Raw genomic sequence first — 19,363 nt, 5'->3', positions numbered from 1 at the left:
TGTTAATTACTCGACATTAACTTCAACACTTTTTACTGCAACATACCCTGGCATTCTCTTCATCCGCACCATTGTCTTGATCATCAGGGCAGAAATGTTCCTCCACTTTGGCACCACATGTCGGGCTCGCACCTTCCAGTCCGCTAAAGGAACACAACCCAAAACACACTCTTAAAAGTAATCTTCAATCAAAAAAGTAACTCCATTTCTCGAAGTACACATTTGGTTTACTTATTCTTAATGTAAGCAACTGTATGCTTATACTCCTGTACATTTCAACTACAAATATTGCACTTTTTATTTCACTGCAATAATTGACAGCTTAAGTTCTTATAAACTGTAGATATTTGCGTGTTGCATATTTAGTGTTACTCACTCCATAAGTTGATCAACTGAAAAATAATTGTCAACAACTTTATAATCTTGTTAAAGCAAAGGCAATTCATGGTTCAAGATTTTCAAATATGAGCATTTGCTGCTTTTGATGTATCTGTGATAAATCCTGTACTTTATCTCAACCAATTCAAGCAGTTTTAGGAAATCAGTTTAGGCTCTGGGTATAACTAGGCATATATTTGTGGAAATTTAGAGACAATCCTATAAACCAACGGATAATAATCAGCCATTAATTAAACATAAAAAGTCATTAGTCATAGAACTTTTAGATGTTTAAGTTGTTGAATTGTTCACACTGTAATATTTTCATAATCATTTAACCAAAGGACCTGAAGACCACCTCCACCACTAAGTAATGTGGTATTTTTGTACAGCGCTTTATATTTCTCAAGCCACAAATACACTATAATCCCTCTTATTGTTTTGTGATATGAATCTTTGACTACTAGGCCACGTTTCTGACCAACTATTTCAAAGTTGGAGTTATTGCAAACAGTAATAATTTAAGTAACAGTGAAAACTGAAATAGTGATAATATATAACGGCCACAATGGAACAAAACGCAAAAAACCTGAAATACGATCAGGGAGTGACAAAAAAAGTACCCGAATATTTTGGAACTTCATCCGCAGCTCCTGATCCATCCCTGAGAATTGGTCGACTCTCGTCCCGTCCGCTCTCGAATGATTGGCTGTTCTCTAAAGGCCCCGTCTGTGGACTGGACCCTCGTTTAGAGTCAACCTGGTCTGAGGTCTGACACAACTGCAGGAAGGCGTGCTCCAGAGTCTGCAGTAGAGGGTGATTTGGGTAAATTAAGACTGGATCACTAATTTAGAGTATTTACACACTCAATAAAGCCTACTTTCTTTTATTTTTATGTCTTTCCTGTTTCCTATGATGTTTTATTCTATAATTCCCACCCCAATGTTTCTTATTCTGCTTAATACTCTTGATGTGTCAGAGATTATGAGGCACATGAAAAGGCCATTGTTTCTGAAATAATATTGCCTGGCTTATTTGTCCCATGAACAAATTCCCTATCCTGACGACCACAGACACCCCTGGGTGTCAACATGTCCAAAGGGGGGTTTTATGAGTACTCACTGTTGCACTGTGCTGCTTCATGACTGCTTCTGGAGGACCTTCAGCAAGCAAACATCCATTCCTCATGAGACCGACCTGAAAATATAACACAATTAGCATTACATGAACAGAATATTCATTCAATATATCTTATTTGTGGAGGATTTTCTTTTCTTTATAAATGAAAGAAGATGAATGGTTTTTGTCTTTTGTTTTATTGTAAACTGTTTTTTCAACCTCTGTAAAACAAGAGATGAAATCTTTGAATCCTATATTTGGTTCCAGCTCACACTTGATACTGATTGAATTAACAAAATTCATATTTTGTTCCCTAAGAAAACACTAAAAATCATGAGGGTAAAACATAGAGGACATATGGTAGACTAGATAAGAGTACAAAGCTTTAATTTACAATCATACTTAAACATCCAAACAAAACTAGCCATACAATACATTACATTTTCTCACCTCAAAAATAATAATAATGAATCTTGCTGAGAGGGTTATGGAGTGTGAAGGATTTTTTTTTTTTCATGACAGCCACATGTTCCTATGCACCTCCATCTCACACCTATTTTATTTTAATTATTTATTATTTCAGATATTCTGCCTAGCTATCTTTTAATTTCTATCCGGTGTCTGTGTGAAAGTCCCATTAAACTCCTTAGTGAGTCAAACAAGCTAGAAACAAATAATGGTATCAGTTGCTACACTATCAAAGTCTACCTGTTGTTAAAGAGAGTTAAAGAACAACAGAGCATGACCGAGTAGAAGCTCATTCTTTGGCACTGGAGTGATTCATTGTAATTGTGATTAATTTGTCTGTCCGTGAGGAATTCATTGTGACATGGGCACCAGAACGTCTCCAGTACACTGGATCCAGGGACCCTAAGATGTGCACTGGGGGGATCGCTTTGAAAACAGGGAGGAGTGCAATGCAGCTGAGGCAGTCCAGCAGGCAGAAGCTCGGCTGAAGCACTCTTCTTGGGAACTTCTCGCAGGGAAGGTCAGGACTAGAGAGTGCAACATCAACCTGTTTTGACACTGTTAAACTAGGCAGCAAGATAACTGGGAAGCAAATGTGAAGCATTGATCACCTGACAGACATGTATACACTGAAAGTAGCGAACCAGCTCAAAGCAGACACACTGCACCCTATTGAACTCTTGACTTCAGGGCACAGGTACAGAAAGCCCAGGATGAGGACAAAAAGAGGCGTGACTTCCTTTGTACCACACAGCATTCAGCTGCTTAACAATCTCGGATTATACTGAACTTGGCACTCTGCACTTTACTGAACATGCACCTGACACCCCTTACATGTAATCATGCAATGCTTTAATCATGTAGTTGAGTGATTTTTGTTCATGATGTCATTGTGTACTGTCCAGTATGGTTTTTGATGTCTTTTGTCTCATTTATGTTGTTACAGTATGCTCTTGGTGCAAGACAAATTCCCCTAGGGGCAAACAGGTTTCATTCATTCATTCATATATTCATTCAACACAACCTCCAACTCCATAGGCTAGATAGTGGCTAATGTTAGTAAGCTAGCTGAAAACATCAGCCATTCAAATAAAACCAATCTGGCATCACAGAAAGTAGTATTTCCCCTCTTTTTTATTTTGACCAACTGAGCTGGAGCTGAGAGTCATTCAAAGCTTTCTAACTTCCAACTGTTGTGGGTGACAAATCCACAGGACCAGCATACAAATGTGAAGCACTATACGTTCAAAGGACTACATATGACGAAGATTACTGGTGAAACAATAACTAAACTCATGAAATGAGCGGAATTGTGCTGAGCAAAGCATTAGTTTGACAGGCTGTGAACTTGACGGGTTTGAACAGTAAATGAACTGTAAGAATGTGGAGCTATAGACTTAGTGGGTGTATAGAGTCCATGCTGTTTATGTGAGGCTCTGTTGTGCATGTGTGTGACCATAAACCCTTTCACTTTTAGTTGTCAGTGGTATTCTGACATGGAATTTATAGATTTTTATGCTAACCCAAAGCACATTATAGCCTCTTATAGAGTCTTGGTGAATTCACCATATATTTTTGTGTCCTCTATATTTCCTGTTCTTTCTCTGTCTCTTGACATGTGAGCTTTATGGTGTTCAGACATCCAGACTTCCGCTTTCACTTTTGATCTGTTTTCAGTTTCACCATCGGTCACCCACAACCTTTACTAGCCCAGAGCCCATGTTCCTCTGTAATATTAGTTGCTATGTTGCTGTTACGTGCCGTAGTGTTGTGTGTTTATGTGTTTGTTTTCTCTCCCTCCCTCCTTCTCTCGCTCGCTCCTGTGTGCTCCCAGGTGTTGCTGATCAGCCTCATGGTGCCCAGCCACACCTGTGGCAACTTAGCAATCAGGGGCAGCGATATAAAGAGCAGGAGCAGCCAGTTGTCAGTGGACCATTAGGCTGTGTATTATTCTGAGAACCCTGTTGTAATCATACTCCTCCTGTTGAAGGAGGGTGTTTTTCCAGTGGGAAAGACTTTGTTCAGATAGTGTGTCTTTTGGTATTTTGTTAAAGATTGTTAGGCTTCTCTTCAGTTGTGTTTTTAAAAAGAAGCTTGTCCTTGGTTGTTTAGTTTTTGTGATTATGTAAATAGATGATTGTTAAATTTGCTTGTACTTAGTTCCTCCTTCTTTTCCCTGGGTTTTATTTTATTGTTACTTCCCTCATCCCCTAGCCATCTCGGGGAACGTAACAATTGCTCATGCCCTGTTCTCAAGTCTGTGTTAAGTCTCTATTATAATAACTTTAACTGGATTGTCTGTGTTTGAGTCCTTTTTGCTTCCCAAATGAATCCCCATGACAACATTTTGTATGTATGACACCACTTGACCATAACTTATCTGAACAAATTATACAAATCTGAAGTGTGTTTCAACACAGCCTGCACCTAAAGGAGAAGTAAGGCATTATTAAATATTCCTCTTTTAGAAAACAGATCCAACTGAAAGACCAAACAACATTGAGTCAGTCAATAATTTCCCTCTTTCTCTGACTTCTGACTATTTTACATTCCATACTAATTCTAAAAAAGTTGTACATCATACATTTGTTTGGAACTTTTTTCAGTAGCAGATTAATGCACATTTGTTGCTCTAGTGAGTATTTATAGACCAGGCTATATTTGTTAGTAGGTTCAATTATTTTAGGGTTTATGTTTGAGTTTTTTCATCAACAGACTTTGGAAAAGGAATGAACCAAACACCAAAGTTTTTGTTTTGACAGTAAAAAGACGCTACTACACAAATTCTACAGGAAGATTTTTGCCCATTAATTCTCGTTCATTGAGATCTATTGTTTCTGCTGTCAAAGATAATTAGATTAAACTTCCATCTCCCATGTTTACACAGCGCAGATATCAATGGACTCACTGTTTTTATAAGAAGGGGCGAAACATATGAAGTGCTTTGTTCTTTTGATGCATTCTTGTTTTTGTGTATTTATGCTTCATTTGTCCGGTGTTTATACTCATGTGTGTTTATGTGTGCTGTGGGCTGTGTGTGTGTGTGTGTGTGTGTGTGTGTGTGTGTGTGTGTGTGTGTGTGCCAATGCATGAATTAATTATCTCACCACATTGGCTTGCCTGGCCTCTTCGATGTAGTGAGTAGTGATGATAACAGAGACTTTCCCAGTTTTCACAATCTCCACAAGATGCTGCCAAATCCTAAAAAAGAGACCAAAAAAAACCAAACAAATTACAAAAGTTTACAGATGTTTTTTTGAATCAAAAAGGTGACATCTTCGCGAGCAGCTGTTTTTCCTGCCAACCATCTGCTTCTAACAGGTTACTTGGTGCTTTTAAAAAATGAGATTTCAAAAAAACCTACAGAGGGAACACAGCATGCTTTCAGACTTTTCACACTACTCTTTAAACACCAGTTCCAGTTCTGCTTTGGTCGTAAAGTTGTTATAATGAAGCAATCATCTTGTCATGTGAGAAACTTGAACACAGTTTAATGCGATAATGAAGCTGTGTTTGATATAATTTGAAAGAATGATCTAGCTTTCACATGCCAAAAGATTGAAAGATAACATAGAAATAGTAATGAATATAAACCGACTTAATTATCAGGTTTTCTTTATCTTAAACTTTGCTCCTGGTTAAATTAAGCTGAATGAAATGGAACAAAAAAACATTACACAAAAGGTTATTCTGCAATGATGAAGAGTCCATATAGGTTCCAACTTTTAATGTCACTGTTTGACGTTCAACTAAGCCAAGTTATTTCATTACTTTTTTTCACGCTTATATGAGGGGAAATTCTGGTTGTCAGAGAGAGACATGCTACTCCCACACATAGGCCAGTATGACACACATGCACGAACAGGACCTGTGGACATGCATTATTGGAGAGATGTGAGAGTGGGGCTGCTACACACTGCTACACAGGGAGCGCTCCTGTTGAGGGTTCGGTGCTCAAGGGCACCTCGACAGTACTTGGGAATTGACTTGCCACCTCTCCATCAGCCAGACAAACATATTTTGGTCCGCACTGGGACTTGAACCAGTGACCCTCCGGTTCTACAGACTGAGCTGCTGCTGCCCCTTATCTTGGACTACAGTAGCAAATCAAACAAAATGAAACTCACTTGTGAGAAATTGCATCATAGGAATACCCCACTATTACGGAAAGTATTGCCACACATATCCCTACAGGTATTAAGATTCTGAAATCGTATTTTGCCAGGATTTTACAGCTGTTCTGGTGGGTTACATACTTGGCCCTGAGCACAGGGTCGACTCCAACCGTGGGTTCATCAAGGATGAGCAGCTCTGGATTCTGAAGTAGAGCCGCCCCAAGAGACACCCTGCGTCTCTGACCTCCGCTGTAACAAACACACAAACACGAAAACAAGTGAGATACAAAACCAGGTCAGAGGTGAGTCTTCTCCCACGTCCCTACAGTTCATTACTGAAGTCTCACTCCAGAAGTGGAACAGAAAAAAAACCTGCAAGACAAACCTGTCAGACGACACAGAGGGAAACAGTGCGACCTGGCAATGGGAGGAAGGGGCTCTATAAAAAATTTCATTTTTTTCTGAATATATATAATTTTTCTATAGTGCATATTTTTGAATGTTTCACAAAAAAGAAATACAAATTTAGGATGATAGAAAGCAGAAACAGAGGATGAGTTTACATGCCAGAGTGTGTGTTTTTTCATACCAGGAATATCTTTCATTTTATGTAGGCTACTGGGAACAGTTTAACAACTTTTGTGTCACAAACAGCTGCAGTGTTACACGTGAGGACATCATTTACACATTTAAAAATTAATATAACACTATAATGAAAACCCTGAAACAAAATAAATCTCCTCTACATTGAATTTTCTCTTCCTGAAGGAGTTTTGTTGATCTCAGTACAACTGACTCCTACACCCATGATGATCTCAATAGTCCATGAACGTCTAGTGAAAGGTGGTTTGATTAGCCTCTTCAGGAACAGGAAGCTCTTTGTAATGATTCAGGGATTTAAATAAAGAGCTGCAACAAAAGATGCTGATTGTTCTTTTTTTGATAACAGCAGAATATTAAAAATAAAAAAAGTAACTGAGCACCTTTATTGGTTTTATGGGTGGCTTAAAGACTACACTGTCAGTTTTCTTTGACATATTACAGACTGGATTTGACATTTATGTCTTCAAAAATAACTCAATGTTTCAGGCTGAAATCCAACAAAAATATGTGGTCAAATCCCAAACACTTAACATTTAATTTCCATTTATGGTAAGAGAACAAGCCTTTTGGTCTTTGTAGGATGTTCCTTTGTTAAAAGGATAAAAATAGTTTTAGCTGATGTTAGAAAGTTTATCTCAAAAATTAGAGCACCGAGCTTCATGATGTCGCGGGAGCAGAATACTGGGGAGAGAGCTGATGAAGGCACTTCATATAAGATCAGTAGTTTAATGGGATAATAAACATGTTGCACATAGCAAACTGAGCAGCCAATCAGGTCATGGGTTAAAGCTAGAATATTGGGTGAATAACAAAAAAAAAAGAAAGGAGACATTTTTATACAATTTCTTAACTACACAGAATAAAGCCATCTAGTGAGACTTGATCGTTTCTTGAGGGGATCTTTGAAGGACTCAGGTGACTCAAAAAGCATGAAATCCAGTACATTTTGCACCAAAAGGGAGAAATAAAGCTTTTTTGTATTCCATCTAGGGAATTTCTCCTGACAAAAACTAGTGAAAGAACTCTCTCTTAGTTATGACATTGAGTTCACTCTAATAACCAACAAATCCAAGTTTCATTTTAGTTTATATTCTTAAAAACTTCTTTCCTATTGAAATAATGAGTAAGTTCAAACTCATAGCTCTCTAATAACCTTAATAATTGGTTATGATTTGTTACTTATATCTAATAAATTTTTATTTTCAATGTATGTTATTCATTAAAACTTGTTAGAGGTACCATCAATTTTAAGTGCTATGCATTTGACCTTCAATAAATACAAAAAAAAAAGAAGCACTTTATTTGTCATCTTGTATTCGTGAATTAGGTGATTTAACCAAATATCTTCCAAGCACAAGAAAAATCAAAATAGGACAGCTGAAGAGGGACATGATATGTTGGAAATGAACTGCAGGAAAGGGCCGAGTCTGGATTAAAACCAACTACCGCGGTGACGAGGACTATGACAAATTGTTTTATGAGTCCTGGGTTTACAACCTGCAGAGAAAAGTGGGACCATTTTTCAGGTAATTCAGGTCAAAGTCCACTGGTAGAGAGCAGTAAAAAACATTGATCTCAGTTCACCACACTGTAAACCAAGACCTAATCTAATATAACACCTCAATTACTGCCCAAAACAGATCTAATGTTGTGAATATGCAGGTATGTTTTCAATAAGTGGACTTCAATGAGTCAAAATACATTCTTAGTATCCAATCACTGAAGCCAGTTGATGATAGCTGAAAGTGCCTATGTTTAATGTATTTTTGTTGGCGTACTTTTGTCTATTGTTTGACAATGTTGTCCAAAGTTCACCTGCAGTAAATTAAAGACGTTTCATGTTTACACAGTTTAATGAGGCACAATAAAACTGAGTTACATTGCTCCTGCTATCACAAATGTGTGTTTTTACCTGAGATTACGGACCAGACTGTTCTTCTGAGGTAGATCCAAAAAGTCAACCAGGAAATCCATGCGAGCCTTCCTTTCCTTTGATGTCAGGCCATGGATTCGGCCAAAGAAGGTCAGGGTGTCGCTGATGGTGAACTCATTGTACAATGCGAGCTCCTGTGCAAGACAGAGAGTATTTTTTAAGTATTTTTTTTATTTTATCACAGTGATCAGAAGAGAAGGATATCACTTACTACATGTTTGATTGTAGTTTTTTTTTTAATTAACAGCCGTTTTTACCTCCCAAAATTGACCTTCTTATTATCCTGACTTCAACCCTAGATGTAACTTGCTGTGGTTGAAGTAATAGCCCTATTCAGACTGCCGTTTCCAGGTGCGATATTTACATCCCAACCCCTGTATTCATAGGTAGTAACGGAGACGTTACAAAAGCGAGATGGGATCAGCTTAGCCGGCGAGTGAGCACAACGTTGTGTGTGTGTGCATGTCTGACTGTGTGTGTATGTGGAGTTCCCGCTGTGCAGAATGAAAAGGACTATCGTAGCTGCAAAGCATCAACAATGTGCAAACCCTTGATCTCTTATCTGTCTATTTGATGGATTATAACGCCACAGATCACGTGTCTTCCACAACGAGTTTTAGTACAAATACAAAAAATGTTTGGCGCATGACTTTGAGAAATAACAACTTGATTCCCAGAAAACTTTTTTTATACCTTAAAAAAAACATGTAAATTCAAATGTTAAGCGTCCAATCACAAGACAATTTACAAGATCTGCATCAAAATGAAACACACACAAAAATGGTACACATAAAACTGCTTCATGACAGAAAAGAAACAGAAGATTACAATTCTGATAAAGTATGTCAATCCAACTTTTGCCCATTGACGTGTCTCAATACTGTGCAACAGAACGAGTTCATTCAGAGCTAAAACAGAATGCTAACCATTACCCAGCCCTTTGGTCTGCAGACATCTCTCCCCAATAATCCCTTGATGATAAATTGAACGATTCAAATTAATTATGGTAAATGTTTAATGATTTTTCTGGTAACCCACAGGAAAACAATATCCACCACAAAACAATGCTTCGGAAAAAATGTATAATTCATTAATATTTCAGATGAACATAATCTGCCGAGCTGCGTTCACTCTGCTGCCCTCTGAGACCTTTGACTTCACATTTTCTTAAGAGTTCGGAAGGATTACTGCCCAGATTTCTGAAGGACGTTTTTAATCTTAAAGGATTAACGGCTTAAATAGTGGTACATATGCACATTTGTTTATTGCATTGAATGAGTTGCATTGTATATTTTCTAGCGTCTTTGTGTGAGACAAAAGTCACGAGTCAGTGGAGTTTATTACATTGTGGCTCCAGACCGTGAGAGCCAAGTTCATCACAGCAGAGCGACAGTTGAAGAACAGATGAGGTGTCACATTTCCTCCTCTCTGGGTCACAGATCACTTCCGACAGAGATGAATGTGATGCTACAGGATACACACGGCATGTGTGTGTTATCAGGTTCATCAGATACCCAGTGTGACGATAATGAGAGTACAGGTACAGACCACTGTTTGCAGCAGAAGCTAAATTAAAGAAGTCCCTGAGTGAGACACTTCAGGCTGTATAGAGAGCAGCTCCCTGATGTGAATGTTGCGGTGAGAGTTTTCTTGAAAAACCCCGAGCTAGACAAATAAACAAGGCTTGCGGTTGAGCTGAGTGACGGAGTAATTTCAGTAAATTCTGACAAAGAGCAGTGAGTAAGAGCAAGACAGTCCTCACAAAGTGGTTCATTTGCATAAAAAGCACAAACTTTATATCTGCCTAATGTGTGAAAGACATATTTGAAGATGTGGTGTTTACCTGCGGCATGTATCCCACCATCCTCCCCGGCACTTCATGACCCGGAAACGCAGGTGGCTTCCCCAGCACAGTGATGTTACCCCGCGAGATTTTCAGAGTTCCCACCATGCATTTGAGCAGTGTTGTCTTCCCACATCCACTGGGCCCCAACAGGCCATAACTGCAACGCAGAATCAAAAGCAATGACCAGATAAAACTACAGCAAGTTCACGACAGCTTTACAGGTCTGATCTGTCAGATTGGTTTATTTCTTTAAAGAAAACTGCACAATCACAGACTCCAAATGGTATGCTTACTTTTAAACTTTGAATTTATATAAATAAGCAGACCATACAGGAGAGTTTTCTGCACACATACAGTATGCTCAAAGATGCAAGCAGCTTAGTGAGTTCCACAACGGAAACAGATACAGTCCATGTTTGTTTATAAGCATGTGAAGATAACCAGATGACCGTATTAGATAAAAGCCAACAGAGACTACATACAAAGGCTTTTAGAAGCCCTTCACTTAGACAATGTAAACGATTGTCAAGCAAGAGAAGTTAACTCTATACTTGTACATTTCATAGAATGTACAGCCAAAGTTTTTGAAAGCTTTTTGTGACATTTTTGGAGACACACTTAGCTTTTTAAGCTAAGACTGAAATGAGACTGATATACAACTCTAAACGTGGGAGTACTGAGCTGCTAAAGAGTCAAGTATTCCCCAGAGGAGTTGGCGGAGACCAAAAATAAAGCTGAAAAGAGAAGGATTATTGGATTAACATTCATCAGCTGACTTGAAATATGTTTGCTTATCTTTTGGCAAATGTAAATAGGCAACAGTGTGTTTACTTGGTCCCCAAAAGCCTGTGTTGATTTAAGTACGGACTGTGGAGCTATGACAAGAGAACTAGCTGAAGATCAGCTTAGCATGAAGGCTAAAGGAGAGGATACATTTAGCCTGTGTCTATATCCACATAAAAACAGGTCTATACTGGGGCGCTGGTGGCACAGTGGTTAGTGCACACGCCCCATGTATGGAGTCCCGGGTTCACATCCCGCCTGTGGCCTCCTTCCCGCATGTCATTCCCCACGCTCTCTCTCCCTGATTTCCGACTCTATCCACTGTCCTATCTCTCCATTAAAGGCACGAAAAGCCCAAAAATAAATCTTTACAAAAACAGGTCTACACTGCCTACGTCAGCACAAGAAACCGCAGCTATCAAATTCAATACTTGAGGTCAAAAGTTGTGGAAATATTTGCTGGCTGCCAGAAAATGAAAGAAAAGGAAGTTAAGTTAATGTATTGTGAGACTTTGGTACAACTAATTAAGTCTCATTAGCAGGCTGATAATGCTAAATAATTTTGGAATTCGAATTAAACAAACACCAAGCCTCTAAAAATGTAACTGTGAGCATTTCTGTGTAACAGTATAACAGATTTGTCATTTAACTCATTTTCCGCCTGTTAGGAAACATTGTTGTCTCTGAAAGACTCCTACAGGAATCACTTCCCCATGGTTTGTTGTGCACAGTTCAGGGGGGAAAAAAAACAATCTTTGCAGAGATTTGAATATTTCTGAGTTATGGTTTTTGTTTTACCCCAGTCTTCTTCAACTAGAGGGTCATTTCAGGAATGCAGGTATGTGTGAGAAAGGTGATGTTGTAAATGCCTTAGGCCACATAAATCCTTCACTATTAAGCTCACGTGCTGCGAGACCACATAGAAGGATGACACACATCGACAACAAGTTAAAAAAAAAGTAGAGTTGGACTACAATGTCCATCTAGAAACCTTACTGTAAATGTCTTTGCAACGTGATCAGAAACACAACACTTACTGAGGAATTTATGGAGAGTTAAACTGACCATCTTAAAGGACATTTAGGATTTGTTAACTGAACAGCCAGCCAATACATGACAGAGGCGACCAGACTGGTTCCAGCCAGGTCAGGCAAACTTCACTCAACAGTGCTATCCTGATTAGCAAGTGGACAACAAGTCCTCTGAGTGGGAAGGCTAAGTTTCAAATTTGTGCCTGATTAGAGCTACAAAGTGGTGGTATAAGGCTTTAAAACGACTTTAAGTATTTCTCATTAAAAGCCTTGTTCCTGCTTTGTGGTTATTTTTACATGATACCCTGTCAGTGTTTTCTGATGACTCCTCAGTGTAAAAATATACAAATGTCCAAAAAACAAGAAGAAGAAATAAAGAGATGTGGCAGTTAAGAAAATAGAGACACAGATAAATTCATAGCTTCACTCACATGTGTCCCTGTGGCACAGTCAAGTTGAGGTTGCTGAGGACCTTCAGGTTGCCGTAAGACCGGCACACGTCTCGACACCGGATCGCATACTCGTCCTGTCCAGCAGGCAGAGAAGCTTCCAAGTCAGCCTTCATAGTCCCATCTTTCAGCTGGAAGAGAAGACAACACACCGTTCAAGATCGATAGAAATCTTAAAGGACTGTCCGTCTATCCACCACAGCACAGAGCGTGAGATGCCGTTGTCCTACGTTGTCTCCTATATGCACATTCAGTGTAAAGGCTACTACTAATAACACTAATACTTATAGACTGCACCTCATATCTCACACTTTATCTTTGTTTGAATAACTTTTTCCTTTACTTCAGAACAAGCACCGCAGCAGGTACTCTTGTTTGTTTCGTGGCTTTAAGACGTGATGCTATGTTTGAGATGTATGTTTTGCAGGCCTTGAGATCGGTTCAGAGCCAAAGAAAGTTCACATATCAGCCACTGAACAAATTGATATATATCAGTGATGCAATCGCTCTTTACACTCTTCCTCCAAGAGGCATTTGTTGAAATGTTTAAATAGTGTGAGCTTGAAAAAAGTCACTGAATCAATAAAAAATAAGCTTCCTGAAACGATAGAAGAAAATCTTTGGAATGACTCTTTGTGTGGCAAAAAGATCAAAACGTCATACGATTGTATTGCAAAAAATACTTTACGCTCAACTGACCACTGTGATTTATTTAGGATCCAAAGTGAAGACAAAGGCATGGGGAACGTTCCTGAGATCATATTCTCATTGCATTTTTCAATCTTCTACTTCCTATTTATTGCGGGGGAAGGCGGGGGGGGGGGGGGGTTCAGGTTGTTCCCACTTGACGCGGTTTCATCGTAAACATGTAGAAAAGGAAGTCATAGTGAACTTCTTTTTTCTTTTTGTCTCATCAAGCAGTGCGCCTGTTTCTTTCTGATAAGAAAAAAACAGATTTGCACCAGCGGTTTACTGAAGTCATGTGGTTTCTTATGGTGCTAAACAGAGCGCTCTCCTAAAGTGCACTTCTCTGGTGGCTCAAGCTTCTTTTTGTGTGTGTCTGAAGTCTGAAGGTTTCATCGTAACACAGCCATTACTGAAGGGCACAGGTTTACTACTTTTCCTTTTTGTTTTTTTCGAGGATGCAACACGTTTCAAACATGCCTTCTTCAAGATATTATATATCAAGAGAAATTGATCTCAGACGAAGGCAGAATCAGGTTAATTAGCTGAATGTTTTTTTCTCCCTGCAATTTGGAGGGAATTTACCATTTCTTTAAAAATTTATGTTAAAGAAAAAATCTTTGTCACACATATTCTCTGGCAGTTCGTATTTTCCTGTGTCGAATATAAAGGAAAGAGTGGTGTATCAAATGATATCAAACAAACAGGATGGTACTTTAAAAGGAGGGTGTCACCTGCAAATAAGACTTCAATGGTAAATGGTAAATGGACTTGAGCTTATAAAGCGCTTTTCGAGTCTTCAGACTACTCAAAGCGCTTTTACACTGCATGCCACACCTACCAATTCACACCCATTCACACAATGATGGTAGTGGTCGCTATGTAGTCGCATCCATCAGAAGTAGCTAATCCATTCATACACCGCCACTGAAGCCGCGGGAGCAATGTGGGGGTTAAGCGTCTTGCCCAAGGCGAATCGGACATGTTGCTCAGCTGGAGATCGAACCCTCAACATTCCGGTTGAGAGGCGACGACTCTACCAACTGAGCCACAGCCGCTCAATAACAACAACTTGGGTAGAGATCCTACCGTGCAATAAATCACAGTAGTTGAACAACCAATAACACCTGACTTCAGGTGATCCCTGTCAGAGGTGTGTAGCTCCATCAGTAGGAGTGTTGGTGGTGTGAAATGGCTTCACACTACAAACCAGGTAGGCACTGGATTCAACTTTTTTTGTGTGAAAAGAAATGTGTTCGCCTTTTAAACTTCGAAAGTCCAAGAAGAATCTTGTTTCTGGCAATAAAAAAACAGACTGAAACTCTCTCTCATACTCTCCTGTTTTTTTGGGGTTTTTTTTTCAACTCTACATCTTGTCAGGCTGCAGCAGACTAAGTATTTGGGTCGTAAAACAATCCTTTGCCCAGTAATCTCTTATAACAGCATTCTTTTATGGGTTCCCCCCCATGTCTCCAACTCACTCCCGCTTTTAATCCAGCATCTCTCATTTTCCAGCGAGGAGATTAGGGGGCGATTGCATTGCGTAATCTGACACATTTGGTCTGCCTCACCTTTGGCACTATAGCCTACATCTGCAGAATACAAACAGAGAAATGATCTATGCTGGGATTACCCCATGTTGTGATATACCAAAAGCTAATTCAAGATCAGTTCAGATCTATCTCTAAGAAAACTCTTGGGCAGGACCGTTAACTTGATGGAGGATAAAGGAACAACGTAAACAAGCACTCACCCTGGGAGAAAATGGAGACCAAAAAAAGGGAAGAAGTAAAGAGGATGAAGAGCTGCTGATGAGTGACTGAGGACAAGGACTAAAAAGCATGTGAACATCAGATGACACAAACATCTCTGCCAACGCCATGCAAAGTGGAGGAACAGGTCCAGTTATGTCAGCAGGTGGAGAAATCATTAAGAATACCCTATAACTCATACACACACCCTCCCAGAATCCTCGGCTGTAACAGGTGTCAGAACTCAGAGAAGATTAGGAGGTGTTTTTTTTTTTGGAGCTAATTCATTTTTGCACAATACAAATATTGAACAAATGGTTACAACTTGCCTGAAAAACTTGCCATGACATAAAATGATGTCCATGTCTCCAAATTAAAACCTACTTTACTCTGGGTTATGTAAACTTCTGTTTGAAGAATTTAAGCCAAAACATTTAATCCAAACGCAGAATTGTTAGGTAATCAGCAAATGAAGAGACAGTCGCAGTCCCACGTTCCTGTAATTATAGAAACCATCATTGTGCATCCTCAGGCTCCTGCTGGACACTCTCCTCTGATAATGACCTCAATCAGTCCCACAAAGCCTCTCTTTCCATTCATCCATTCATTCATTCCCGGCTCTGCTCTGTTGATCAGGAGAGGGAAAAAAAATGCCTCTACCTTTGCCTGCCAAGTTGTTGCCAGCTGGCGTCACCGCCAAGTGGAAGAAAACGGGCAAAACAGGCGCGTTCAAATCCCTTACCGGGTGGGGGGAAACAACCAGGCGAGTGAGAGAGGCACAATCCGTTAAAGAACGGCCGATCTGGCGGTAATATGTAAACTGAGTTCCGGTAGCTCCACATCCACCGAGCGACCAGCTGCTGCCGCTGCTGCTGCTGCTGCTGCACTCTCACTTCTCCCCTTCACACCATCGCGTCACACAGACAGGATGTGAGCTCCTCCGCAGCTTCAGCTCTCCAACATCTCACTGAATACCAAACATCTCGCCCCCCCCCCCCCCCCCCACCCCTCCCCCTTTTTCTTAACCTTATTTCTTGACTTTAAAAATGCACACACAACAGAAATGCATGACGTCGCAGCGGCCGGTGTGCGTCTCGCTGCAGATCGAGTTTCTCTCCATCTTGCTGCTGCAGCAGCGTGTCACGGCAGGGCCTGCGTTCAAGAGACGGTCTGAAACCTGAGTTACGCTAGGACAAGCACCCGAAATGATCGAGGTCGACTTACCCTGTCCTCCATTTCCGTAAAGTCCGCAGGGCCTGTCGGCACATCATCCTGACCTGCAGCCTCCGCAGCCATGGCAGCAGGGAGAAGAGCGGACAGCCAGCTCTGCAGAGAGAGAGAGAGAGAGAGAGAGAGAGAGGGAGAGAGGGAGTGGGAGAGAGGGAGTGGGACTGCTCTCGACACACTGTGTGATTTAAATGCCATCAAGAACAAATACTGAATAGAACTCACTTAGGCTACATCTTAATGTTTTTCTGATCTGTTATACTTAATTTCGTGTCAACGCTGCTCCAGAATGGATAGTTCATCTTTAGCTGCTGTATCTTTAGACAACTTGAACCAACCTGTAGGAGGAGTAGGCCCAATTGACCTGTAGATGCAGAGTTATTTTCACACTGGGAACACACAAAAAAACTCAAATAAACACCAGATATATTGATCCTATAGAGTGATTTACCATGCTACACATGTTCGACTCAAATAAACACCAGATATATTGATCCTATAGAGTGATTGAATTGTCAGAAGGAGAGTGACAGCTTTCACTAATTTCCTTTATGGCCAATAGTAGCCTACAATGTGTTTCAAGGGGTGTTGTTTGCTTGAAATATTCCTTTGCCTCCTGAAGGTGTGAAGATGTGTCAGCTTGCTTTTATCAAGGAGGGTTCAATTTTCGCACCTTGCCATCAAAGAAATGTCCAACATTTCTCCTTTTTTCAAAAATTGTACAGCCTTAGATCCCCCAGAAAACCACTAGAGGGAAGCACAAGACAAGATAATCACAAGGACTTCAACAACGGGTGAATATGGTTTATTAGAAGGAAGCTATTTGAACTCGATTTTAGTACTCAGCATTCTGTTGAATACCTTAAACCACAGTTTATGTCCCATATAATTAAGTTTTATTATATAAAATACATATATTAAATTTAATTAATTCAGGCTAACATGTAAAAAAAAAACATTTAAACATGCAGAGACAACAGTGGATCAATCCATACATAAACAAGCAAAAAGGATGTTTCATGTTCCTCTGCATTTGAATTTTTTCACTTTCTCATGTCTTTTTGTTTCCTTTAAAACACTGAAGGTCGATGCATTTATGACAGAGGCTCGACTTCCTTCATGAAGCTACAAGTTTACAGTAGGCTATATTCTGTACTTCAGGCAGATGCTCAGGCTCTCACACTGTACAAAAGGAGTGGTTGAAGTCACTACTATGTTATCTATTGATGTATGTTATCAGTGTGTTGGTCACCGCCTTGTTTTTTTTGTTGTTTTTGGTTTTTGAGCCAGAGGTGCAGTAATTGAAATGTGAGGGGGCTGGACAGCAAGTGGAGGATGGAAAACCCTTAAAAATGTCAATGTAATTTCTGTTGAGCCAACAAGCCCTAACTTTATGCCTTAATTGCCTTAATTTTTTACTTCTTACTGTCCTTTTATTTATGGTCTTATCTCGTATTTATGCTCATATCTTAATCTCCTCTTGTGTTTTAACTTGGTAATTTCTTATCTTACTTTTGTCTATTTATGTTTCATATTTATATTTACTTTGTATTTTTATTAATATTATAGTTTTGGGTTTTTTGATCCTTTAACCACTTGTTTCTATTTCTTTTACTGCTCTTACCTTCTTATTGCTGTTATCTTTTTGTTTGCTTTTATCTCTTTTAGTTTCTTACATCTTTTTAAATCTTTGGTCCTCTTGGTCTCAGCTCGTGTTGTTGGGTTCTTGTGTTGCCTGGGTTCTTATGATGGTTCTTGTGATGGTCGGGTTATATATGTCTGTTGGGTATCGTGCACTTTGGGTTCTTTTCTGTTGAATTGTATTTAATTATTCTTAGTATTTTGCATGTGTTTGTTCTTACTGTTGTTAATGTTCTTCTGTGTTTGCTTTAGTTTGTTCTTGTTTTTGCTGTTTGTCAAAACACTTTGTAAACCTGTGTTTTTAAAAGGTGCTATATAAATAAAGTTATTATTATTATTATTATTATTATTATTAATTAAATTAAAAGTGAAATCGCATGAGTTACAAATTCATGATCACCTAACAATTTTGTACCATGTTTATTTCTGCTGTAAAATGAACATTTGATTAAAGGCCTTTAAGGGGGATGACTCCCTTAAGTCTCAATTGGCCAGTCAAGAAACTGCAGTTTTGGCACTTCTGTTACTTTTGCTTCATTTTTCAGCCCCAGGGGTTTCCATCTGGTCTAGCATTGCTTCCATTCAGATGGTATAGATTTCAAACCAGCCTGAATTGGGTTGGACCAATCTTAACCCTTTATTCTATGTCACTGACTGAGCAGCGTCTCTGAGGTTGGGAAATTAAGGTTTTTTTTTTCTCTTCAAGTGTCTTTTTTGTTCCCGTAAGCAGGACACAACTCTTAAGTCCAGACTTAATCAGCTAACAAACTATAAAGTTCTAAAATGTAAACATGAATTTGATTTTGACACTGTGAAGGTAGTGCATGCTAATACATCTGCCATAGTTTTTTACTTCCTGTCATATGTCAAATCAAGTTGATGTCGAATGGTAAATGGCTACACACGGACAAAAGCAGATATAATGTCCTTATAGGACTGTGTGATGTAATTGGATGTATTCAATCCCTGGTATAAACGGCTTTGAGAGCGTTTAATTGGCTGATGCATCAACAATCTATGGGAAAGGACTTTGAAAGGTTGCTTCTGGCTTGTAATACCTTCAAACACCCACAAGGGGGCAGAGTGGACCGGTCAAACACAGTCGTGCTGAGCGAGAGACATGCACACATATGGAGAGAGAGATGTTAGCACGCACAGGAACGGACAGACACACGGAGACAGAGATGGAGGGGGCGGCCTGAGCTAAAGTCAATGAAAGGGAGACAATGTGAATGTACACTTCATTCACTGGAAGGCAATTAATGTTCGGAAGCTGGTCTATTCATAGCCTCAAAGCCTGCAGTATTATTCAATCATTCAAATGTATTGAGCGTG

General features: G+C 39.5%; 1 protein-coding gene and 1 long non-coding RNA gene across 3 annotated transcripts in view; one reads left to right on the top strand and one right to left on the bottom strand.

Moving 5' to 3' along the window:
- The window catches only part of abch1 (ATP-binding cassette, sub-family H, member 1), a 31,993-nt gene extending 15,472 nt beyond the window's left edge, over window positions 1-16,521 (bottom strand). The window contains exons 1-9 of one of the 2 annotated variants that reach the window (XM_061040266.1): window positions 16,385-16,521; window positions 12,708-12,856; window positions 10,460-10,619; window positions 8,596-8,750; window positions 6,222-6,329; window positions 5,073-5,166; window positions 1,501-1,575; window positions 1,002-1,182; window positions 47-143 (exon numbers count right to left, since the gene is read on the bottom strand). In XM_061040266.1, the coding sequence (XP_060896249.1) occupies window positions 47-143; window positions 1,002-1,182; window positions 1,501-1,575; window positions 5,073-5,166; window positions 6,222-6,329; window positions 8,596-8,750; window positions 10,460-10,619; window positions 12,708-12,856; window positions 16,385-16,456 (1,091 nt within the window). In that variant the 5' untranslated portion in view covers window positions 16,457-16,521. Of the gene's footprint in view, window positions 1-46; window positions 144-1,001; window positions 1,183-1,500; window positions 1,576-5,072; window positions 5,167-6,221; window positions 6,330-8,595; window positions 8,751-10,459; window positions 10,620-12,707; window positions 12,857-15,820; window positions 16,058-16,384 lie in introns of those variants that run through there. The other variant, XM_061040267.1, reaches the window with a different exon arrangement.
- On the top strand, window positions 11,297-11,834 carry LOC132976038 (uncharacterized). The gene is made up of 2 exons (XR_009673361.1): window positions 11,297-11,428; window positions 11,626-11,834. It is a non-coding gene; the product is annotated as an uncharacterized LOC132976038 (long non-coding RNA).
- Window positions 16,522-19,363: the final 2,842 nt, after the last annotated feature.

The sequence above is a fragment of the Labrus mixtus genome, chromosome 6 (assembly GCF_963584025.1).
Source record: "Labrus mixtus chromosome 6, fLabMix1.1, whole genome shotgun sequence".
NCBI classification, from domain to species: Eukaryota; Metazoa; Chordata; class Actinopteri; order Labriformes; family Labridae; genus Labrus; species Labrus mixtus.
This window is presented reverse-complemented; position numbering and strand designations above follow the sequence as displayed.